Source organism: Mobula birostris, chromosome 24 (genome assembly GCF_030028105.1).
Source record: "Mobula birostris isolate sMobBir1 chromosome 24, sMobBir1.hap1, whole genome shotgun sequence".
Taxonomy (NCBI): domain Eukaryota; kingdom Metazoa; phylum Chordata; class Chondrichthyes; order Myliobatiformes; family Myliobatidae; genus Mobula; species Mobula birostris.
Genome location: NC_092393.1, coordinates 24,090,057 through 24,113,709, shown reverse-complemented (window position 1 = coordinate 24,113,709; position 23,653 = coordinate 24,090,057). Strand labels below are relative to the sequence as shown.

Genomic DNA, 23,653 nt, shown 5'->3' with positions numbered 1-23,653 from the left:
CAGATATAATGGAAAGATAATAAATTGGGAGAGGACAAAGTACAACACAGTAAGACAGGACTTGAGGAGCAGCTGCTGTTGGACAAGTCCATGTCTGACATGTGGGAGTTGTTCGGAGACCAGCTAATCAGAATTCCAGATCATCACATTCTGGTAAGGAGTAAGGACAAAGATGAACCTTAGATGACCAGAAATGTCCTAAATTTAGTCAGGAAGAAAAAGCAAGCACATGTAAGGTATAGCAAGATCATTAGGACCATTTGTAATATAAAGATAACAGGAAAGTGCACAAGCAGTGATTAGGAAGGCCAAAAGGAGCCATGAAAAGTCCTTGATGAGCAGGATCTAGTGAATCCCAAGGCATTTTACACTGGTATTAATAAAAAGAGTATAACTAAACAGTTAAAGTTAAAGTCTGTCTTGAGCCTTGTGGCCCGTCAGGCCGGTGTTTATGCCGGTTTCTGTGGCGTGAAGCAACTGACAGTACGAGACTCCCCCCCCCCCCCCACCCAACCCCGATAGGACGCCAGTCTATCGTGAGGATAACTAAACAGAGGGTAGGTCAAATTCAAGGATAAAGGAGTGAATTTATGCTTGGAGTTACAGCAAGAAAACCATAGTACAAATCAACAGATTTTTTAGTTCTCCTCTTGAAATTCTGATGGCGTAGATTTCCTCTGCTGATGGTGTAGATTTTCCTATGCTGTTGCTTAGTGATAGAATTCTTTCACAAAATAATTTTGGAGGTGCACATTAGCTCTGCAGAAAGAGGTGACATTTAAACATCAATTATCTTTGTTTTAAAAGGACTTGTTCTGCAGTTTGGAATTTTACATTTTCCCATTTCCAGTTTTTCTGCCTCTTTTTCTATTTACAGATTCCCTTACTGTGGCATACCAAAATTTAAAAAAGTTATTAAATTGTGTCATTTATGTGCTGTAAGGTTAGTTGTAACCAAGCAGCTCTCAAAAAGATCTATTGTTTTATGTAGTATTTAACTTTATTTTATGTTTTACTCTGTTTTCTTGGTTGAGGTTGTATTTTTAATTTACTTTTACTTTTAATAATTTGTCAAATGTTCAAGGAGAATTCAAAACTTGTACCTCCAGATTTGTATATCTAATAAATCCATGCACTGATGACCGATGATCTATGTTTTTCTCAACTGAACCTGTACGATGTGAAATTCCACATCTGGCGTAATAGAGGGAAGATATTAATCTCATCTATGGAATATTGCATGCAGAAATTGCCTGCCATGTTTGCTCAGCACTGATGTCCACATATCTATGCAAATGCAGAGAATATGAAAATCTCTGAGATATTTAGTAGTTGTACTAACACTAAAATCTTATTTTAATTCTATATTTGTCTGCAATAGTGCATTCATTTAAGTAATTCAAAAGAATGTGACTTAGACTGCTCTTCATTGTCTTGGTTAAAGCACTTAAAATTAGTACGACTTTCATAGAGTCACTTGTCTGAGAGACAATGGCTAATTATTTTCTCCTCACTTTGTGTCAGTCTGGCTGAGGACCTACTTAGCTGAACAATGTCAAGACTTGATGAGTTAGCCTTCAGCATTTCTGGCTCATCCAGTGACACACATTTCATACCATCTCAACTTATTTCATCCTGAAAAGTAAATAATAAGACTAATTTTCCTCTCCTGAATCACATTCATCTAAGTGAAGACAGCAGTAACAAAGAGCCATTGCACTCTGGTATTGGATTAACCAGTTTACCTCAAACATCATCACTAAGCCAAGCATTTACGAGCAATAACCATGAGCTGAATGATGTGAAACAATACAGAACAAATAGAGACAGTAGAGAAGGAACTATAAATAATGGCTCTAAAAGTCATACTATATAATCCCTGAAACAATTAATTTTGGATTTTTTACTCAACGTAACTTCTGTGGCCTCTGCAGTTACATTCACTCCAGAGAATGAGCACATTGAGGGACAAAGCATGGCTAAGAGCTGGATGTGGAAATTCCAAGGGAAAGTCAAATTAAGGATTATTAGTTATTAAGTATGAATTTCATGTGAAGTTGGTTTGGTTTGCTTTTTATATTAACTAAAAACACAAATTTTCTAAATATGTTCCCACCCTGAGCATTTCGCCATATAATATGCTGCAGCCAAATTTATCTTGCAGGATTTAATTCAATAGCTAGGCAGATACTACATTCAATTTATGACAGATACTTCAGTTTGGGGAAGGCTTATGATGTATCAAATTGGTAGTCAAGTAATATTTTATTAATATTATTAATAATAATATTTTTCACTTAGGTAAAACATTTGTATATTCTCTATTCTGAGATGAGCTAAAACATTGTGATGACTGCTTATCTGAAAATTGTTCCACTTGGTTGATATACTCTAGCTTCTTGCTACTTTAACCAACTGAGTCATGAGTAGTGTATTTTAATAGACATTTTTATTTTTATTTAAAGCTAACGATAGTTCTAGAGAAGACTATACTACTTCATGCCAGTGGATGGTGCTATTATACAATAAAGAACAGGCAAAAGCTGACTCAAATTCAGTCATGTAATAACATTCATTCCTGTGACCTACGACTTTCACCATATTCAATTCAACAACTCTTTTCAAGGTAATGAATAATATTGTTACAGTTTATCACTTAAAATAAGGAAACAGCATTTATTGGCTAATTTTTCATTCCAGCTTTTTCCTTAAGCTCCGTATCACATATTGCAAAACAATATTCTGATAGTAGGCCTAGACTTCATTGCCACTTTTCAGAAAACACTTCCCATAGACAAAAAGACATCAATTTTAACACAATGATAATATTGTACACAGAAACTCCTCCCTTCAAGAATTTGGCTGAATGGCCAAATTCTGCTCCTATACCTTAGAATAAAAGCTCATGCTGTAGAAGGTAACATATTGGTAGGGAAAGTAATACCTGTATTAGGGGATTAACAGGAATCAGAAAGTAGGCACAAATGCATATTTTACCTATTGACAAAATATAATGAATGATGTGCCACAGGGATCAGTACCAGGCCCTTAGTCTTTTGGAGATTTATATCAACTTTGATGAAGGCACTTTGTTGATGACTCCAAGATAGGTACTAAAATAAGCTGCCATAGGGATAGGTTACGTGAGAGGGCAAAGTTCCAGCAAATGGAATGCAATGTGGATAAACAGAAAATTGTTAATGGCAGGAAAAATGGAAAAACTATTTTGTCTAAGTGATGAATTTGCGAAGTTCTGAACTGCCAACAAATACAGGTGTTTTATTGCATGATTGCATAAAGCTTTTATGCTTAATATAATTAATCAAGGGAATGCTATTTATTGCAGAGGGAAAGGAATAGAAAATTAGACAGCTGATGCTGAACTTCTAGTCAGCTTCTAGAGTACGTTACATGGTCCTAGGGGGACCAATATCCCGGCAGGGAGATTAGCGAGGGCTACTGAGGTGACTTCAAACTAGAATGGTTGAGGGGGTGGGAATCAAATTAAAGAGGCTAGGCGAGAGGAGGTTAGTTCACAACAGGGGGATGGGAATGAGTGCAGAGAGACAGAGGGGTGTAAAGTGAGGGTGGAAGCAAAAAGTACTAAGGAGAAAAGTAGAAGTGGCAGGCCGACAAATCCAGGGCAAGCATTAAAAAGGACCACTTTTCAACATTAATTGTATAAGGGCTAAGAGAGTTGTAAAAGAGCGCCTGAAGGCTTTGTGTGTCAATGCAAGGAGCATTCGTAATAAGGTGGATGAATTGAAAGTGCAGATTGTTATTAATGATTATGATATAGTTGGGATCACAGAGACATGGCTCCAGGGTGACCAAGGATGGGAGCTCAACATTCAGGGATATTCAATATTCAGGAGGGATAGATATGAAAGAAAAGGAGGTGGGGTGGCGTTGCTGGTTAAAGATGAGATTAACGCAATAGAAAGGAAGGACATAAGCTGGGAAGATGTGGAATCGATATGGGTAGAGCTGCGTAACACTAAGGGGCAGAAGACGCTGGTGGGAGTTGTGTACAGGCCACCTAACAGTAGTAGTGAGGTCGGAGATGGTATTAAACAGGAAATTAGAAATGTGTGCAATAAAGGAACAGCAGTTATAATGGGTGACTTCAATCTACATGTAGATTGGGTGAACCAAATTGGTAAAGGTGCTGAGGAAGAGGATTTCTTGGAATGTATGCGGGATGGATTTTTGAACCAACATGTCGAGGAACCAACTAGAGAGCAGGCTATTCTGGACTGGGTTTTGAGCAATGAGGAAGGGTTAATTAGCAATCTTGTCGTGAGAGGCCCTTTGGGTAAGAGTGACCATAATATGGTGGAATTCTTCATTAAGATGGAGAGTGACATAGTTAATTCAGAAACAAAGGTTCTGAACTTAAAGAGGGGTAACTTTGAAGGTATGAGACGTGAATTAGCTAAGATAGACTAGCAAATGACACTTAAAGGATTGACGGTGGATATGCAATGGCAAGCATTTAAAGATTGCATGGATGAACTACAACAATTGCTCATCCCAGTTTGGCAAAAGAATAAATCAAGGAAGGTAGTGCACCCGTGGCTGACAAGAGAAATTAGGGATAGTATCAATTCCAAAGAAGAAGCATACAAATTAGCCAGAAAAAGTGGCTCACCTGAGGACTGGGAGAAATTCAGAGTTCAGCAGAGGAGGACAAAGGGCTTAATTAGGAAGGGGAAAAAAGATTATGAGAGAAAACTGGCAGGGAACATAAAAACTGACTGTAAAAGCTTTTATAGATATGTAAAAAGGAAAAGACTGGTAAAGACAAATGTAGGTCCCCTACAGACAGAAACAGGTGAATTGATTATGGGGAGCAAGGACATGGCAGACCAATTGAATAATTACTTTGGTTCTGTCTTCACTAAGGAGGACATAAGGTAATCTTCCAGAAATAGTAGGGGACAGAGGGTCCAGTGAGATGGAGGAACTGAGCGAAATACATGTTAGTAGGGAAGTGGTGTTAGGTAAATTGAAGGAATTGAAGGCAGATAAATCCCCAGGGCCAGATGGTCTGCATCCCAGAGTGCTTAAGGAAGTAGCCCAAGAAATAGTGGATGCATTAGTGATAATTTTTCAAAACTCATTAGATTCTGGACTAGTTCCTGAGGATTGGAGGGTGGCTAATGTAACCCCACTTTTTAAAAAAGGAGGGAGAGAGAAACCGGGGAATTATAGACCGGTTAGCCTAACGTCGGTGGTGGGGAAACTGCTGGAGTCAGTTATCAAAGATGTGATAACAGCACATTCGGAAAGCAGTGAAATGATCGGACAAGGTCAGCATGGATTTGTGAAAGGAAAATCATGTCTGACGAATCTCATAGAATTTTTTGAGGATGTAACTAGTAGAGTGGATAGGAGAGAGCCAGTGGATGTGGTATATTTGGATTTTCAAAAGGCTTTCGACAAGGTCCCACACGGGAGATTAGTGTGCAAACTTAAAGCACACGGTATTGGGGGTAAGGTATTGAGGTGGATAGAGAATTGGTTAGCAGACAGGAAGCAAAGAGTGGGAATAAACGGGACCTTTTCAGAATGGCAGGCGGTGACTAGTGGGGTACCACAAGGCTCAGTGCTGGGACACCAGTTCTTTACAATATATATTAATGACTTGGATGAGGGAATTAAATGCAGCATCTCCAAGTTTGCGGATGACATGAAGCTGGGTGGCAGTGTTAGCTGTGAGGAGGATGCTAAGAGGATGCAGAGTGACTTGGATAGGTTGGGTGAGTGGGCAAGTTCATGGCGGATGCAATTTAATGTGGATAAATGTGAAGTTATCCACTTTGGTGGCAAAAATAGGAAAACAGATTATTATCTGAATGGTGGCCGATTAGGAAAAGGGGAGGTGCAACGAGACCTGGGTGTCATTATACATCAGTCATTGAAAGTGGGCATGCAGGTACAGCAGGCGGTGAAAAAGGCAAATGGTATGCTGGCATTTATAGCGAGAGGATTCGAGTACAGGAGCAGGGAGGTACTACTGCAGTTGTACAAGGCCTTGGTGAGACCACACCTGGAGTATTGTGTGCAGTTTTGGTCCCCTAATCTGAGGAAAGACATCCTTGCCATAGAGGGAGTACAAAGAAGGTTCACTAGATTGATTCCTGGGATGGCAGGACTTTCATATGAAGAAAGACTGGATGAACTGGGCTTGTACTCGTTGGAATTTAGAAGATTGAAGGGGGATCTGATTGAAACGTATAAGATCCTAAAGGGATTGGACAGGCTAGATGCAGGAAGATTGTTCCTGATGTTGGGGAAGTCCAGAACGAGGGGTCACAGTTTGAAGATAAAGGGGAAGCCTTTTAGGACCGAGATTAGGAAAAACTTCTTCACACAGAGGGTGGTGAATCTGTGGAATTCTCTGCCACAGGAAACAGTTGAGGCCAGTTCATTGGCTATATTTAAGAGGGAGTTAGATATGGCCCTTGTGGCTACGGGGATCAGGGGGTATGGAGGGAAGGCTGGGGCAGGGTTCTGAGTTGGATGATCAGCCATGATCATAATAAATGGCAGTGCAGGCTTGAAGGGCCGAATCGCCTACTCCTGCACCTATTTTCTATGTTTCTATGTTTCTATGGTCGGCACAACATTGTGGGCCAAAGGGACTGTAATGTGCTGTAGATTTTCTATGTTTCTATGTAAACTAGTCTATAATTGGAGTAGTGTATGCAGTTTTGTATTTATTTACAAAATACTGTCAATGTGCTGGAAGAATTTCAGAGATGTACAAAACTACTATCTGAAATTGACAGGTTACCTCATGAAAAGTTGGACAGGCTAGTCTTGTATCTGCTGGAGGTAGCAGACTGAGAGGTGATTTGATTCAAATATAAAACTCTGAAAAGTCTTGACTGGTGGATGTCAAGAGGATGATTCCTTGTGGGAGAATCTAGAACTAGCAGTAACGACTTAAAAATTTGATGTCCCCCATTTAAAACAGAGATGAGGCAATTATTTTTCTCTCTCAAAGAGTCATGAGTCTTTGGAACTCTTTAAGTTCCAGAGTTAGAGTTGTACAGTAGAAAAATGGACCCTTCAGCCCAATACATTTATACTAATCCCAATGCTGGCATTAGCACCATATACTTCTATACCTTTTTGATTAAAGTGTCTCTTAAATATAACAATTGTATCCAATTCCATCATGTCCTCTGGCAACACGTTCTCGACATCAACTACCCTCTATATAAAATTTAAGCCTAAAATCCCCCTTAATCTCCTATTTCCCAAATAATATACTATTGATTTTAATACTCCTATCATGGGGAAATGTAATTCCACCTCACGTTTGTCATTCACCAATGCACATGTCTATAGCTAAACGAAACATTACTCCTCTAGGGCCAAGGTGCAAATCACACTACATACTTACATACAGAATCTTATATATCCTACTGGATCACCCACGGCCTCCTTCACTCCAGGGTAAACATGCTCAAACTATCTACTCTTTCCCCATAGCTAAAGTCTTTCAATTTAGGCAACATCCCACTGAATCCCCTCTACACCCTTTCCAGCACAACTGCATTGTTTCTAAAATGGAGTGACAATATCTGTACACAATACTCCAAGTGTGACCTATCCAGAGTTTGTGTCATTACAACACTCAACTCTTATATTTTGTGCCCCCATTTATGAACACAGCACACTGTTAATTTTCACACCATTATAAATCTGAGATGCCCTTTTCAGATAGACTTGGACCCCTCCCAACTGTTGATCAATATTCCAATGCATTCTTTAAACTGTCTGCCATAATGTGTATATCAGCCTATCTGACATCAAGAGCTCCCGGCAGTGACATAGGATGCCCAGTTATCACCTTGAAGGGACTTAGTTTAGTTTTCTTGTTTGGGATTGCTCTAATGCTACACAAGACCATAGGATGCACCGTAAGTCATGGTACACCTTCCTAATGACACTTAGTCAGTTGTTGTTGGATGAGTCCTTTAATTTGTTCAACTTGTTCTGATGACTGGGGGATATAGACAATGAAAAGACCATTCAATATTAATCAGTCAACATAATTCCTGACAAACACTCCTGGTGAAATGTGTTCTTTGGTCAGAGTCGATGTGACATTGCAATCCCCAACTAGGAATATATTCCTTGATCAGAGTTGTGTGTGCATTGGCTTTCTTTTTGGGAATAGTTTCCACCCAACTAGAAAACTAGTCCACTATTACCAGTACATTTGAATATTCTTGACACTTAGGCGAAGTAATGTAGTCGACTTGTAAGTGTAAAAGTAGACTAGGTGGGGCAAAATTGTGGTAGCTTTTCCGCTGCTCCAGAAATTATTTTCTGTAATGTCATGCAGTTTTCAAACTTCGGATTCCACTACCATTGGGAGAATCTGTCGATCATCTATTGCACTCTAATGTGTCCTACAGAATGTATTTACTCTGCCAAATAGTGAAACAACATAATTGGAGCTCCTAGTACTATATACCCATCACGACTTAATTCCCCACCATTCTCCATTCACAACCACTTTTCCCAGTTAGAACATTGAGCTTGCATCGCTTGAATATCTTGTATGTTCATCTGTGGCAGAATTGAACTTTGTTTCTATTATTCCAGTAGTCGGTTTCACTGCATCTGTCTTTGGTACTTCTTTCATTTATTTTACTTCTTTCTGTGCTGCACATTTACAATCTCATCCACGAATGCATTTCCACAGCTTTCTATTGTGGTCATTTTGGAGTGGTTTTCACATTTTAATACAGCAACTTCTGTGGCAAATGAATGACATCCGTACTTCTTGTACTAGTTGGCCATTCTTGATTGGGGTTCCTACAGCTGTGAGAAATCCTTTTAGTCTCCATAAATTCCCAAAATCCGATCAACTCCAAAAGCATAGAGAATCAGTCAAGATAGTAGCTGATCTTACTTCCGCTAACTTACAGGCTTCAATCAAAACCTTTAGTTCTGCCTATTGTGGAGAGGTGCGAGGAGCCGTGCTTCCTGACGCCAACACTTCAGGTTCAGAGAGTACAGCCCATCCAGACATTTAGATCCCTCTCTCAACCATCTAAGTACAGGATCGGATCTTTAGCAGAGCAATAACCAACAGGACGCTGTCGGTCCCCATGTTCTTGAGTTAAGACTGCCTGCCATCATGTGTTTCTCATTGACATACAAGGTTAATGATTTACCTGTATCAGGGATTCTTAATGCAAGTGTAATACACAATGTCACCTTTAAAGTTTGAAATGCTTTCAGTTGTTCTTCAGTAAGAGTCACAGGATTGCCTGAGCACCTCCTGCCTGTCAGTAAATTGTTGAGCAATAGTTGATGGATCTGCCACCAGCTTGTCAATATATTGATTATCAATGGTTTTATCTTCAGTCCTATGTGTCTTCACTCCCTTGGTCTTTATTGGAGCAAGCATGACATAGCTGTCAATCTTATTGTTTCATCACTGTCATTCTCATTGGAGTCACTAGGGACCGCTGCAGAGTCCATGTCATGTCCATCCTGCAATTCTTCAGCGTTCAGATGGTGCCGCTTACTCTGGGGTGTTTCCCATGGCACAGCTTCAGAGGTAGCACCACCGGGAGTGACACTAGCAGGACTGCCCACTTGAAGCCCTTGTTCAGCTTCTTCATATTGTTTCAGTTTGCTGTTTGCCTCTGAGCTCCATACAACACACTACAATTGAATTACTGTTGTTCTTTTGCTTGTTTAGTTAATGCAGATTTGCTTTTTAGACTTTTTACAGTCTATATCATACTGTGTTTGTAGTTTATTGCAAGACTAGCATTTCTTTCAATTAGTGAAAGTCTCTACTCACCCTGTTAACATTTTATCAATGAAACCGACCATGCTGTTTTATTTCTAAATCAGCAGCAGCCATTCCAGCTTCTTCCTTTCCCTCAGTAATTTGCTGCATTTTAATACACGTATCATTGTTGGGATATTTTGTCCTGGAGTTCTTCATCAATTTTCTCAAACTGTGATGTTTTGTTCAGGTAAGAGCTCTTAGGTTTCACAACTTTGCCTTTTGTTTTGATTCAATCTTAATTCATATGATTTGAATTGCAAAAGAAAATAACTGCAAAGAAAATAACAATTAAACAGTCTATATAAGAATTAAACTGTCAGATCCAATAATATCCAAGTTGTTGATATATTTCTCAGCATGGTGGAAGTAGAAAACTTGAAAATGTCAATGATAGATAAACAATAGCTAAGCAAACGAATGAAGGATGATGGTGGGTAGATAGAAATGCAAAGTTGAAGTTACATTCAGAGAAACTATGATCCTATTAAATGGTATAGCAGATCTGAGTCTGCTTTTTTTTAATATTAAACAGATAAGGAAAATTCCATTCAAGTTCATAAGTAAGAAACAACTAATGAGATAACCCTTATTCAAAGGTCTATTTCTGGTCCTAATTAAGAGTTGATTGTGGATTTCAAGAAGGGTAAGACGAAGGAACACATACCAATCCTCATGGAGGGATCAGAAGTGGAGAGAATGAGCAGTTTCAAGTTCCTGGGTGTCAAGATCTCTGAGGACCTAACCTGGTCCCAACATATTGATGTAGTCATAAAGGCAAGACAGCAGCTATACTTTATTTGGAGTCTGAAGAGATTTGGCATACACTCAAATACTTCTATAGTTGTACCATGGAGAACATTCTGACAGGCTGCATCACGATCTGGTATGGAGGGGCTACTGCCCAGGACTGAAAGAAGCTGCAGAAGGTTGTAAATCTAGTCAGCTCCATCTTGGGCACTAGCCTACAAAGTGCCCAGGACATCTTTAGGAAGCGATGTCTCAAAAAGGCAGGGTCCATTATTAAAGACCTCCAGCACCCAGGGTATGCCCTTTTCTCACTGTTACCAACAGGTAGGAGATACAGAAGCCTGAAGGCACACACTCAGCGATTCAGGAACAGCTTCTTCCCCTCTGCCATCCGATTCCTGAATGGACATTGAAGCTTTGGACACTACCTCACTTTTTTTAATATACAGTACTTCTGTGTTTGCACATTAAAAAAAATATTCAATATATGTAATTGATTTACTTGTTTATTTATTATTAAGTTTTATTTTATTTATTATTATTTTTTCCTCTCTCTGCTAGATTATGTATTGCATTGAACTGCTGCTACTAAGTTCACAGATTTCACCTCACATGCCGGTGATAATAAACCTGATTCTGTTCTGATGTACTGTGCAGGAAATGGGAAATATGGAAGGAGCTTACTTCTTAGATGATCTTGGCAAAATCACGACAAGTTCTAATACACACTTGATGCTGTAGAGTTGGAAGACACTATTTAGTTTGTTTCTGTTACCATCTGACTCCTGCTAGTGGGTATCTTAAAATCGCAGTATGTATGAGTGACTGACTAAATGATCATTTATATTATAGTGCCAGCACTTAAAATGGGTGTTGTCATGAAATGCAATTCTGTAGTGTAAAGGTGTATAAAATAACTATCTTCAAGCAACACCTATATCAAATAACACCTCTAATATAAATGAGAAATTCAACAGCAGCTATTATAGGCAGCATGAAACTGTAAAACCTTAAAGTTGTTCCTTTCCTGGCCATGAAATCATAAAATAGTATCTTCTCTTGTCATGTATACTTAACCTAAATTCACATATCTCTTGTTTATTTTGCCTTGTTATTCAGCTATGAGCAATAACAACTGTTGCTCAACAGCAAGGCTTTAGTCCACAGCAGTTAATTTACCATGCCATTAATTTTCAGAATAAGAGTGCCTTGAGATTCATTCCTGCATGTTAGCTCTCTACATACTTGAATGTTGTGTCTGTACATTGTATTCTGCCTCTGAAATTCATTTAATTGAATGCAGTCATGAATTGAGAATCGAAGATGGTGCAACTTGATAGTCAGAATCTTTTTCCCCATAGTAGGGGTTTCAAACACAAGAGGGCATTGGTTTATGGTTGATTGATATCTGGAATTCACTGCCAGAAGTGTGGAATCAGATACAATCATTATATTTGAGATATTTAGATCAGCATTTGAATAGGCAAGGTATGAAAAATACATACCTAATGCAAGAAAGTCCTATAAGGCTAAACAGGCAAAAACTTTGTTAGTGACCTGAAGAGTCCATTTCTGTGCTGTACAAAGACCTAATGAATATGGGCAGCAAAGAATTCCCACTCTGCCTACCACCACATACCGATGCTTTCTAATGCATGAGAGGTAAAAGGAAAGATATCTGCCTTAATATAAAGTTAAATACAACCTGAGCAGATTAACTCCAGTTGTTGGCTTAGTTGTCTGCTTTATTGCACACAAAGCAGGATATCCAGAGAGCCAACTTCAGAAGGCTCCAGGATCATTCTGAACAAAATCTGTTGATGTAGAAGATTGTAAGAAACACAAAATTTCCTTGTTCTATCCCAAAGGGATGATGGTATATGATGATCAAGAATTCATTTCCAGAGATGGGTAGAAAAAAGAAAGCTGGACCAGTTTCATAGCTCTGATTTTTCTATACTCCCATTCCATTCTTGTAGATCCCGGTTATGTTAATAATCTCATCAGATCAACAGGATGAACAACTGGAGACCTTCTAGATTTCTCCTAATAGTAGGGCCTTGAGGGATTTGCAAATCTGCTCACAATAAATAAAATAATGCTTCTATAATCAAACCAAAGTTATATCAGCATGCAGTAATATAAAAAAGAACCTATTGCACTCTAGAGTAGCGTATGGAATTTGTCAGGAAGGTAAATGTAAGAAACAAATCATGCTACCTGCCTTATTTCCACCATAGTAGTGCCTGAAGGTTACTTTAACACATCAATTCAAAAGTCTGTTTAATTGCATTCCCTTAGATTTCAATTGCTTCTCAGAAACAAACTTCTACTTCAATAGCATTCACTTGCATTATTATGGGCTCAGTACTGCACTCACCTATGGTATTGCTATTTCATGAAATGAGGGATTCCTGTTACATGGACAGACCACTTGGGATTGTTTCCATAAACCAGAAAATGATAATGGGAAATTTAATAACCACTGAAAACAATGATTGGTTTTGAAAGAATAAGTAGAGAGAAACTGTGTCTAATAGCAGAAGGGCAATAGCCAGAGGTCATACATTCAAAATCAACTAGCAGAAGGAGAGTTAAGAGGTTTTGTCTAAATTAATTATTAGAATTTAGAGTGCATACTTGTAAAGGTGGAAGTAAGTCAATGAATAATTTCCATTGTTTTCACTGCACTCCCTGAAGGATATTCTAAATGTTCATCATAGTTCAAAACAGATAAAATTCAATGAGATATGCCCAACATTTTAGTAAAGTTATTGAAGCATAGCAAGAATGCAAGCAAAATTTATTACAAAGCCTGATAGTGAAGGCTTTATATATTTATGATATATATACAATAACTTAAACTATGTACTGCCTGTACAAATTTCATACTCCTAGTTATTTGTACTACAGATGTTTTCCTGTGCTTTTTATAAGTTACTTTTTAGAGATAGCTGAATTATGTATATTTTTTCCTTCATCAACTTCAAAACATTTCTGCTAGTCATCCAAGTGAGAAAGACATTCAGTTTTCCAAACGATTTTTAACTGGAGGCTTCCCTTGGCATTCTGTGTCAGTATCCAACATATCAGCAGTAATTACAGTTGACTAGGTTTTGTTAGATACCAGCATCAAAGCTCTTCATATAACCCAATATAGCCCAGCCTTAATATTATTTTTTCTTAACAACGTAGAAGATCTGAACAAAAAGCATTAGCTTAAACTGTCATTCAAAAGTTTAAAATTTTGAAAACAATGTATTGAATAAAATATTTGTAATATTTTCCAAGGGTCTTCATGTTTTATATAAAGCTGGTTATTAAAAAATTTGGATGAAAGCTATGATGCAAAATACATACACAATATTTCCACAGAGCTCAAAATCCCTTACATGAAAACTTAAGTAAAAGTTCTAACGGGATTCAAAACATATACCAAAAAGTTACATATGAGAAACATATTTTATAAGTATCTCTGATATTAGATTGCTTTTGTCTAAAAGATCAGATTTTTCCCCCTTATTAAGCCCCCTATTATGACACCTTCGATACATTCTATCATTTTGACAGGTTTGAACAAGTGGTTTATCTTCACCAACGATGGCTGGAGTGAAATCTGCACCTCAATCTTACACATGGACCCTTCACTTCTTCCTTGAATAATAGCCCAATCAGTCCATTTACATGACTGTTCTCCTTTGCCTGATTGAACCCATACTTACAGTGAATAACAACTCCAATCTTTCTTTCAAGCTAAAGATGCGGCTATTTTGAACTTATGTGGGCTCTAATATTACTATCTTTGAAATGCACACATGGAACAATCCTTGCAGCTTGCAGCAAAACATCTGCAGCTTGCGACCGCCCAAACTGGACCCCCTACAATTTAACTACTGACACAATCGATCAACAGATGACGCAATAGGCACTGCTCTACATACCGTCCTTACCCATCTGGAGAAGAAGGATGCTTATGTGAGAATGCTGTTCTTGGACTACAGTTCAGCAATCAACACCATAGTTCCATCCAGGCTTAACATAAAGCTCAGAGACCTCGGTCTTGACCCTGCCTTGTGCAACTGGATCCTGGACTTCCTGTCAGATCACCAGCAGGTTGTAAGAGCGGGCTCTCTCACCTCCAACCCTCTGACTCTCAATACAGGAGCCCCTCAGGGCTGCGTACCGAGCCCCCTCCTTTATTCCCTGTATACCCATGACTGTGTTGCCACCCATAGCCCCAATCTGCTAATTAATTTTGCCGATGACACTATATTGATTGGTTTATTTCAAACAATAATGAGGTGGCTTACAGGGAAGAAGTCATCTCTCTGACACAGTGGTGTCAAGAAAACAACTTCTCCCTCAATGTCGCACAAACAAAGGAGCTGTCTGTGGATTACAGGAGAAATGGAGATGAGCTAACCCCTATTGATATCAATGGACCTGGGATCGAGAGGGTAAATAGTTTCAAGTTCCTTGGCATCCACATCACCGAGGACCTCACATGGTCTGTTCACACCGGCTGTATGGTGAAAAAGGCACAACAGCACCTCTTTCACCTCAGATGGTTGAGGAAGTTTGGTACGGGCCCCCAAATACTAAGAACATTCCACAGGGGCACAATTGAGAGCATCCTGACTGGCTGCATCACTGCCTGGTATGCGAATTGTACTCTGCAGAGAGTGGTCTGAATAGTCCAGAGCATCTGTAGTTGTGAACTTCCCATGATTCAGGACATTTATCAAGGATAGGTGTGTAAAAAGGGCCCGTAGGATCATTGGGGGCCCAAGCCATCCCAACCACAATCTATTCCAGCTGCTACCATCCGGGAAGCAGTACTGCAGCATAAAAGCCAGGACCAACAGGTTCCAAGACAGCTTCTTCCACCAGGCCATCAGACTGATGAACTCACGCTGACTTGAGTGTACTCTATATTGCATCGACTGTTCTATTTATTATAAATTACTATGATTGCACATTGCACATTTTGATGGAGACGTAATGTAAAGATTTTTACTCCTCACGTATGTGAAATATATAATAAAGTCAATTCAAACTCAAGTATTGTTTCAGTCCTATTTTGATCCCTTTCTTTGACCCTTCATTCATTACATTTTGACTGCTTAGATGCCACTTCTTGTAATTGTACAGAATTTGAAAATTTCATTAACAATGTTGATAATTTCCAATCTGTTTCACTTTCACAAGGTCTAGCCCTACTCTAACTCTTTGCAACCCTTCCTTGACATCGCTATCTCCATCTCAGATAGCAACTAATATTAACTGTAAGCCTACCAACTAACACAATTTTCTCAACTACCCCTTCTCCCACTCCACTTTCTGTTCTCCCAGTGTTCCCATATCACTCTTGTATCTGCTCTAACTAAGAGCAACAATGCCTTTAAAATGTCTCCTTTTACCCTCGATCATAGCTTCCCTTCTACCATAGTCGATCAGGATCTCAACTGCATCTCCTCAATTTCACTCACTACTACTCCTAATTAGGTTTCTATTGTATCCACCATTCACCCCAATACTTGCCAATTTCAATGGATCCATCCCGCCACTGTGCTTCCCTCTACTTCTTTCTGATCTGTTCCCTTGGAAACTCCAGTACACTCTTATATCTCCACTTATCACACCCCTTTTTATGATATAGTAATTTCCCATGCAGAAAACAAAATACATACCCTTTTACCTCTTCCTTACTCACTATCCAAGAAATAAAAGTCCAACCAATTCATTTGCACTTCCTTCAATTTATATTGAAGAAAGGAAAATGAACTGGATGCCCCCTTTGCAGATTACTTCCAATCTGAAAAGAGTAAACACAAACTTCTCGCCTGCCGTCATTTCAATTTTTTGCCACACTCCCATTCCTGCTTCTCTGACTTCTGCTTCTTACATTACTCTAATATTGTTATATATTTTTTTCTGTGACCCAGTTAATGCTTTTCTATTCTGTACACCATTACACCCTCTTTTGTTTAGGCACAGGAGCATCGCAACGCACCACATCATTAATCATGATACAGAATGATGCAATAACTGTAGCTGAAAATCTGAGCTGTCAAAATTTTGAAATTACATTCGTGATCTGGTATAGATTTTGTGTATTTATGTCATACTCATCTTGTTTCAGCCAAACAAGATATAGCAGAGAGCATTTACTGTTAGACATATTATACACATTTGTGCCTGCACTATAAAAAATCCTGTAGTTATATTTCACCTATAATATTGTATATAATGAATATTTATTTAAATCAACTAAGAATACATGAATGCAGAACACATACAGCATGCATCAGTTTAGACCCTGCAAAATAAGTCTTTACCAGATTGCCGACATCACTTGGCATCAACAAAATGAAACGAAGAAACCTAGAATTTTTGGTTCAAGGATCTATTTAAATAAGAATGACAATAACTAACTTAACTCATTAAAATACAAAAATGCTACAATCTTGAAAAATCTGATTTGTAGCTACTCTTCCAATGAATTTTTAAAGGTCATAAAAAATTCTTGAAGGACTGGTTGCCATGAGCGTGTTTTCAATTATGCTTAGAAAACTTCCTTGTCTGCAGATTAACATCCGGCATCAGGTGGAATAGCACTCATTGTCATCTATTATTGTTTTTATAAAATTATATTCTTTCTTTATTTGACTACAACTTTTTCTCACCCCACAATGGAACATTATGCAAAGTTACATACAGCGTTAAATAATGCAATTAAGGAGAAGATGCATTATATTTAGCTCCACAATTGAGAAAGGATCCACAACAGTAGTTTCACTTTCAATTCCTGATATGAACTCAATCTGACTTAAATCTCTGAAAATTTACACATCTCACCATTGGTTGTATAAAGTGACTGAGAAGTTTTGTTTGTTGCTGGTGATTAGTTTTTGATCATGAAAAGAGTCCTTGTAGAGAAAAATGTTAAATTTTCTCTGACTACAGTTACAAGGTATCATTAAATAGTAAAAAGAAAAACCAAAAAGGCTGCATTTGGAGTTTATCTTAATATTAAGAATGCATCAAAATATATTCAAAATGACAATAATACACTGAATTTTCTAACGGCATCTGTTCTTGACTTTGTTTTCTTATTTCATTATTAAGTTTTGCAGTTCTTAGGGAAACCTCATCCAAATATTTAAGTTTGGTTCAAGTATTTATGGCACTCATACTAAAACAGCATTTGTCTATTTTCTAACTACAGTGAAATAATTCCACAAGTACATCAATAACTTTCATAGTGTGAACACCACAGAGATGATGAGAAAATATATTGGCAGCAATATTAAATACACTTGCACCACTTTTACATAAGTGCAAATCTTGACTTGGGAATAAAGATATGACATGAGAGTGAAGATCAAAAGAAATTAAGAATGTTTATAACCCTTAAACATCATGTCACAAAGAGGACAGGTTAATGCACTGCATCTTTTGACACATGGCTTGCTTTGACTAAGGCAATATATATATATATATATATATATATATATTACTGGGCCACAAAGTATAGAAAAATATCTCAGCAATGGTACTTAGATTGTACTGTCATACGCTTCATTAATGGGAATTTGCAACAATTATCTTAATTTAATTTTCAGGTCTGTAAAGTCTGCAGTGAATTCACTTTCCAGTGAAGATAAATTATCTCAGCACATTAGTTAAATAAGAACAGGGAGGCTCCCCTTGGGTGCTTTTTCCTCCAACCAGACACCTTGATCATTCATCACACTGTTGCCTGTGGGACCTATTATTTCAATACTGGTTTCCATATTCGCTGACTGTAAAACTTGCTGAGATGTCCCAAAGTCATAAAAGGTGTAGCTTAAATGTAAATGTATCCTACTGTCAAATTTATTGAATTACGTCCACTGCAACTTCATTGGCAAAAATCACCAGATTTCTGTAGAGCAAGATCCCCAAAAATATTAAGAAGAGCAAGATAATGCGTTTTGTGGCTCTGACTGAGGAATTAGTTTTGGCCAAAGCTTGGAAAGTCCCTTCTCTTCTTCAAATAGTACTGTGGAATCATTCCCATCTATCTGAATTAGCATTTGTTTGAGCTTTGCCTCACATAGGTATATGAATCAATCTCGTCTGACGGGCAGCATATCCATTTATTGCCTCAGTCCAACAATGAACTATTATCCTAAAACTGTGTGCATCAGTCCTGGTTTGGCAACTTAACCCATACATTTCAGGATCAAGTACTTCAGAGTACATCACAAGAGTCAACTCATATACTAATCAATTACATCTATGAGAATGAAGAATCAATTTAGACTTCATACAACACTGACAAAATAATTCATACACAATTAAATAACTTATTCAATCAAATTTGAAGCTGATAGTTTCAAATGGTAAAGTTGTGCTCTCACTCACAACTCTCTGCTTACTAACCTAGTATTAGTATGAAAAATCAATAAAACTCAATTTATGTAACAACGACCTGCAATTTGCTCTGGCAGATAACAAGCAGCAAGCTATGCAATTATAATCTTAAAAAAAGAGAAGAGAAATGTAAATCATGTTTTGTTCAAATACCTGAATGCACTGTAATTTTAAATAAAAATGAGAAGTTTACCAATATAATGAGCAGGAAACCCACATTTATGGGCACATTAATTTGCGTGATTATCTTGCATGACTATCGCACCCAAACATAGAAACATAGAAAATAGGTGCAGGAGTAGGCCATTCGGCCCTTCGAGCCTGCACCACCATTCATTATGATCATGGCTGATCATCCAACTCAGAACCCTGCCCCAGCCTTCCCTCCATACCCCCTGACCCCCGTAGCCACAAGGGCCATATCTAACTCCCTCTTAAATATAGCCAATGAACTGGCCTCAACTGTTTCCTGTGGCAGAGAATTCCACAGATTCACCACTCTCTGTGTGAAGAAGTTTTTCCTAATCTCGGTCCTAAAAGGCTTCCCCTTTATCCTCAAACTGTGGCCCCTCATTCTGGACTTCCCCAACATCGGGAATAATCTTCCTGCATCTAGCCTGTCCAATCCCTTTAGGATCTTATACGTTTCAATCAGATCCCCCCTCAATCTTCTAAATTCCAACGAGTACAAGCCCAGTTCATCCAGTCTCTCTTCATATGAAAGTCCTGCCAACCCAGGAATCAATCTGGTGAACCTTCTTTGCACTCCCTCTATGGCAAGGATGTCTTTCCTCAGATTAGGGGACCAAAACTGCACACAATACTCCAGGTGTGGTCTCACCAAGGCCTTGTACAACTGCAGTAGTACCTCCCTGCTCCTGTACTCGAATCCTCTCGCTATAAATGCCAGCATACCATTCGCCTTTTTCACCGCCTGCTGTACCTGCATGCCCACTTTCAATGACTGGTGTGTAATGACACCCAGGTCTCGTTGCACCTCCCCTTTTCCTAATCGGCCACCATTCAGATAATAATCTGTTTTCCTATTTTTGCCACCAAAGTGGATAACTTCACATTTATCCACATTAAATTGCATCTGCCATGAACTTGCCCACTCACCCAACCTATCCAAGTCACTCTGCATCCTCTTAGCATCCTCCTCACAGCTAACACTGCCACCCAGCTTCATGTCATCCGCAAACTTGGAGATGCTGCATTTAATTCCCTCATCCAAGTCATTAATATATATTGTAAACAACTGGGGTCCCAGCACTGAGCTTTGCGGTACCCCACTAGTCACCGCCTGCCATTCTGAAAAGGTCCCGTTTATTCCCACTCTTTGCTTCCTGTCTGCTAACCAATTCTCCACCCACACCAATACCTTACCCCCAATACCGTGTGCTTTAAGTTTGCACACTAATCTCCTGTGTGGGACCTTGTCAAAAGCCTTTTAAAAATCCAAATATACCACATCCACTGGTTCTCCCCTATCCACTCTACTAGTTACATCCTCAAAAAATTCTATGAGATTCGTCAGACATGATTTTCCTTTCACAAATCCATGCTGACTTTGTCCGATCATTTCACCGCTTTCCAAATGTGCTGTTATCACATCCTTGATAACTGACTCCAGCAGTTTCCCCACCACCGACGTTAGGCTAACCGGTCTATAATTTCCCGGTTTCTCTCTCCCTCCTGAACCATCTAATTTCAATTCAAATTGATTTAATTACTCAGCTTTTCCAAGGTTATTTGCGATCTAAGGAGATGGTAATCAGCAACACTCTTGGAATTTAAAACGTATCTGCAATGTATTTGACCAAAATTGAAGACCTGCTAGATTAAGCTTTTCCAAGCCTTGTGTATATATTACATTTCCCAGTTTCAGTCATGTCATTCAACATAAAGATAGAAGGCATTCAATGCACTTTGTTAAGTGTGTAACAGTGGCTGACAAATGGTAAGTGTATGTAGGTGCACATGTAGTGCCATTCATCACAGTGGCATGGCTACTTCCTGAATAAGCATATTCTTGGAAAGCAGATAATAATTTTTGCAGGACAACAGGTATTGTTTTGCAGGAAAGGCACAACAAACTGGAGCAACTTGATTTTCCACCCAGTAATCCTTAAAAATACATGGACAATAATATAGTATTTTATACCTACCATGCTCCAATATCTCCTCGACTGTCTGTGGTATAGTCATTCATACAATCCAACAAGGTACTATAGATCTGGGACACGTTACTTTGACAGACAGCCTGATCACATGGCCCATCTTCATTCACACCCACAGTCTTACAGACTCTAGGTGAAAACATTGAGGAAAATTGATCAGAAAATTACCCTAAATTTAACAATAAGATATGTTTTTATTTCAAAGTAGAAGTATTATTAGTCAAAATTAAATTCACCCTGAAATTTGAAGATAAGCTAACTTCAGATATATCAGTATTAAAGTGGAGTAAAGAGAATTACAGAGCTACGAGACAGGAGTTGGCCAGATTGGAAAATACTGGCAGGGATGATGGCACAGCAGCAATGGCTGGAATTTCTGGAAGCAATTCGTAAGGCACTGGATATATAACCCCAGAGAGGAAGAAGTATTCAAAAGGATAGAAGGCACAACCATGGCTAGCAAGAGAAGTCAAAGTCAACGTACAAGCCAAAGACAGGGAATATAACAGGGCAAAAATTAGAGGGAAGCTAGAGGATTGAGAAGCTTTTAAATACCAACAGAAGGCAACTAAAAAAAAAGTCATTAAGAAGCTAAAGAAGGGATACAAAAGTAAGCTAGCCAATAATATTAAAGAGGGTATCAAAAGTTTCTTCAGTTACATAAAGTGTAAAAGAGAGACAAGAATGAATATCGAACCACTGGAAAATATTGCAGGAGAGGTAGAAATAAGGGAACAAGGAAATGGTAAATGAACTAAATAAATATTTTGCATCAGTCTTCACTGTGCAAGACACTAATCGTATGGTGAAAGTTCCAGGTGTCAGGGATCATGAAGCATATGAAGATACCATTACAAGACAGAAGGTTCTTGGGAAAATGAAAGGACTGAAGGTAGATAAGTCACCTGGACCAAATAGTGTACACCCCAGGGTTCTGAAACAGGTGGCTGAAGAGATCATGGAGGCCTTAGTAATAATCTTTCAAGAATCATTAGATTCTTAAATAATTCCGGAAGACTAGAAAATTGCAAATGTCACACCACCCTTCAAAAAGGAAGAGAGGGAGAAGAAAGCAAACTATAGTTTAGTTACTCTGACCTCAGTGGTTGGGAAGATGTTGGATTTGATTATTAATGACGAGGTCTCTGGGTACTTGAAGGTACATGATAACCTTGCATGACAAATCTGTTGGAATTAGGACTAACAAGCAAAATAGACAAAGTAGAATCAGTTGAAGTTGTGTACTTAGATTTTCAGAAGGCCTTTGACAAGGTGTCACACATGAGGCTGCTTAACAAGCTATGAGCCCACTATATTACAGGAGAGATTCTAGCATGAATAAAGCTGTGGCTGATTCACAGGAGGCAAAGAGTGGGAATAAAGGGAGTCTTTTCTGGTTGGTTACAGATGACTAGTGGTGTTCCACAGGATTCAGTGTTGGGCCCAATTCTTTTTGCATTAAACGTGAATGACTTGAATGATGAAAATGATGGTTTTGTTGCAAAGTTTGCAGACAATATGAAGATAGGTGGAGGGGCAGGTATGTTTGAGTAAGTAGAGAGGCTACAGAAGGACTTAGACAAATTAGGAGATTCCGCCAAAGAAATGGCAGATGGAATGCAGTGTTGGAAGTGAAAGGGTTGACTATTTTCTAAATGAAAAGAAAATACAGAAATCTGAGTTGCAAAGGGACTTGTGAGTCCTTGTGCAGGATTCCCTAAAGGTTAATATACAGGTTGAATCTGTGGTGAGGAAGGAAAATGCGATGTTAGCATTAATTTCAAGAGGGCTAGGATATAAAAGCAAGGATGTAACGCTGAGACTTTATAAAGCACTAGTGAGGCCTCATTTGGAGTATTGTGTGCATTTTTGGGCCCCCTATCTTAGAAAGGATGTGCTGAAACTGGAGAGAGTTCAAAGGAGGTACACAAAAATATTTCCAGGATTGAATGGCTTGTCATATGAAGAGCATTTGATGGCTCTGTGCCTGTCTTCTGTGGGTGACCTCATTGAAACCTTTCAAATGGTGAAAAGCCTTGATGAATTGGATGTGGAGAGAATGTTTCCTACAATGGGAGAATCTAAGACCAGAGGACACAGCCTCAGAGTAGAGGGTGTCCTTTTAGAACGGAGATGAGGAGGAATTTCTTTAGCCAGAGTGTGGTGAATCTGTGGAATTCTTTGCCACAGACAGTTGTGGATGCCGTCTTTATGTACACTTAAGGCAGAAATTGATAGATTCTTAATTGGTCAGGGCATGGATATGGGGTGAAGGCAGGAAATTGGGGCTGAGAGGAAAATTGGATCAGCCATGATGGAAGGATGGACCAAGTGGCCCTAATTCTGCTCCTGTACCTTATTGTCTCACGGTCACGTGAATACAGCAAGAAGGAAAATTGGAGGAAGCATATTTCATTAAGCCACCAATTAATACAATAAAATGTTACTTTGCTTTAAAAATTAAAATTGTTTTCTAATC

At 38.6% G+C, this 23,653-nt stretch overlaps 1 protein-coding gene across 1 annotated transcript in view; it reads right to left on the bottom strand.

Annotated features, from left to right (window-relative positions):
* The window catches only part of tbcd (tubulin folding cofactor D), a 268,544-nt gene that overhangs the window by 37,798 nt on the left and 207,093 nt on the right, over positions 1-23,653 (bottom strand). The window contains exon 29 of the mRNA XM_072241956.1: positions 21,163-21,303. Within this exon, the coding sequence (XP_072098057.1) occupies positions 21,163-21,303 (141 nt within the window). The remainder of the gene's footprint in view (positions 1-21,162; positions 21,304-23,653) is intronic.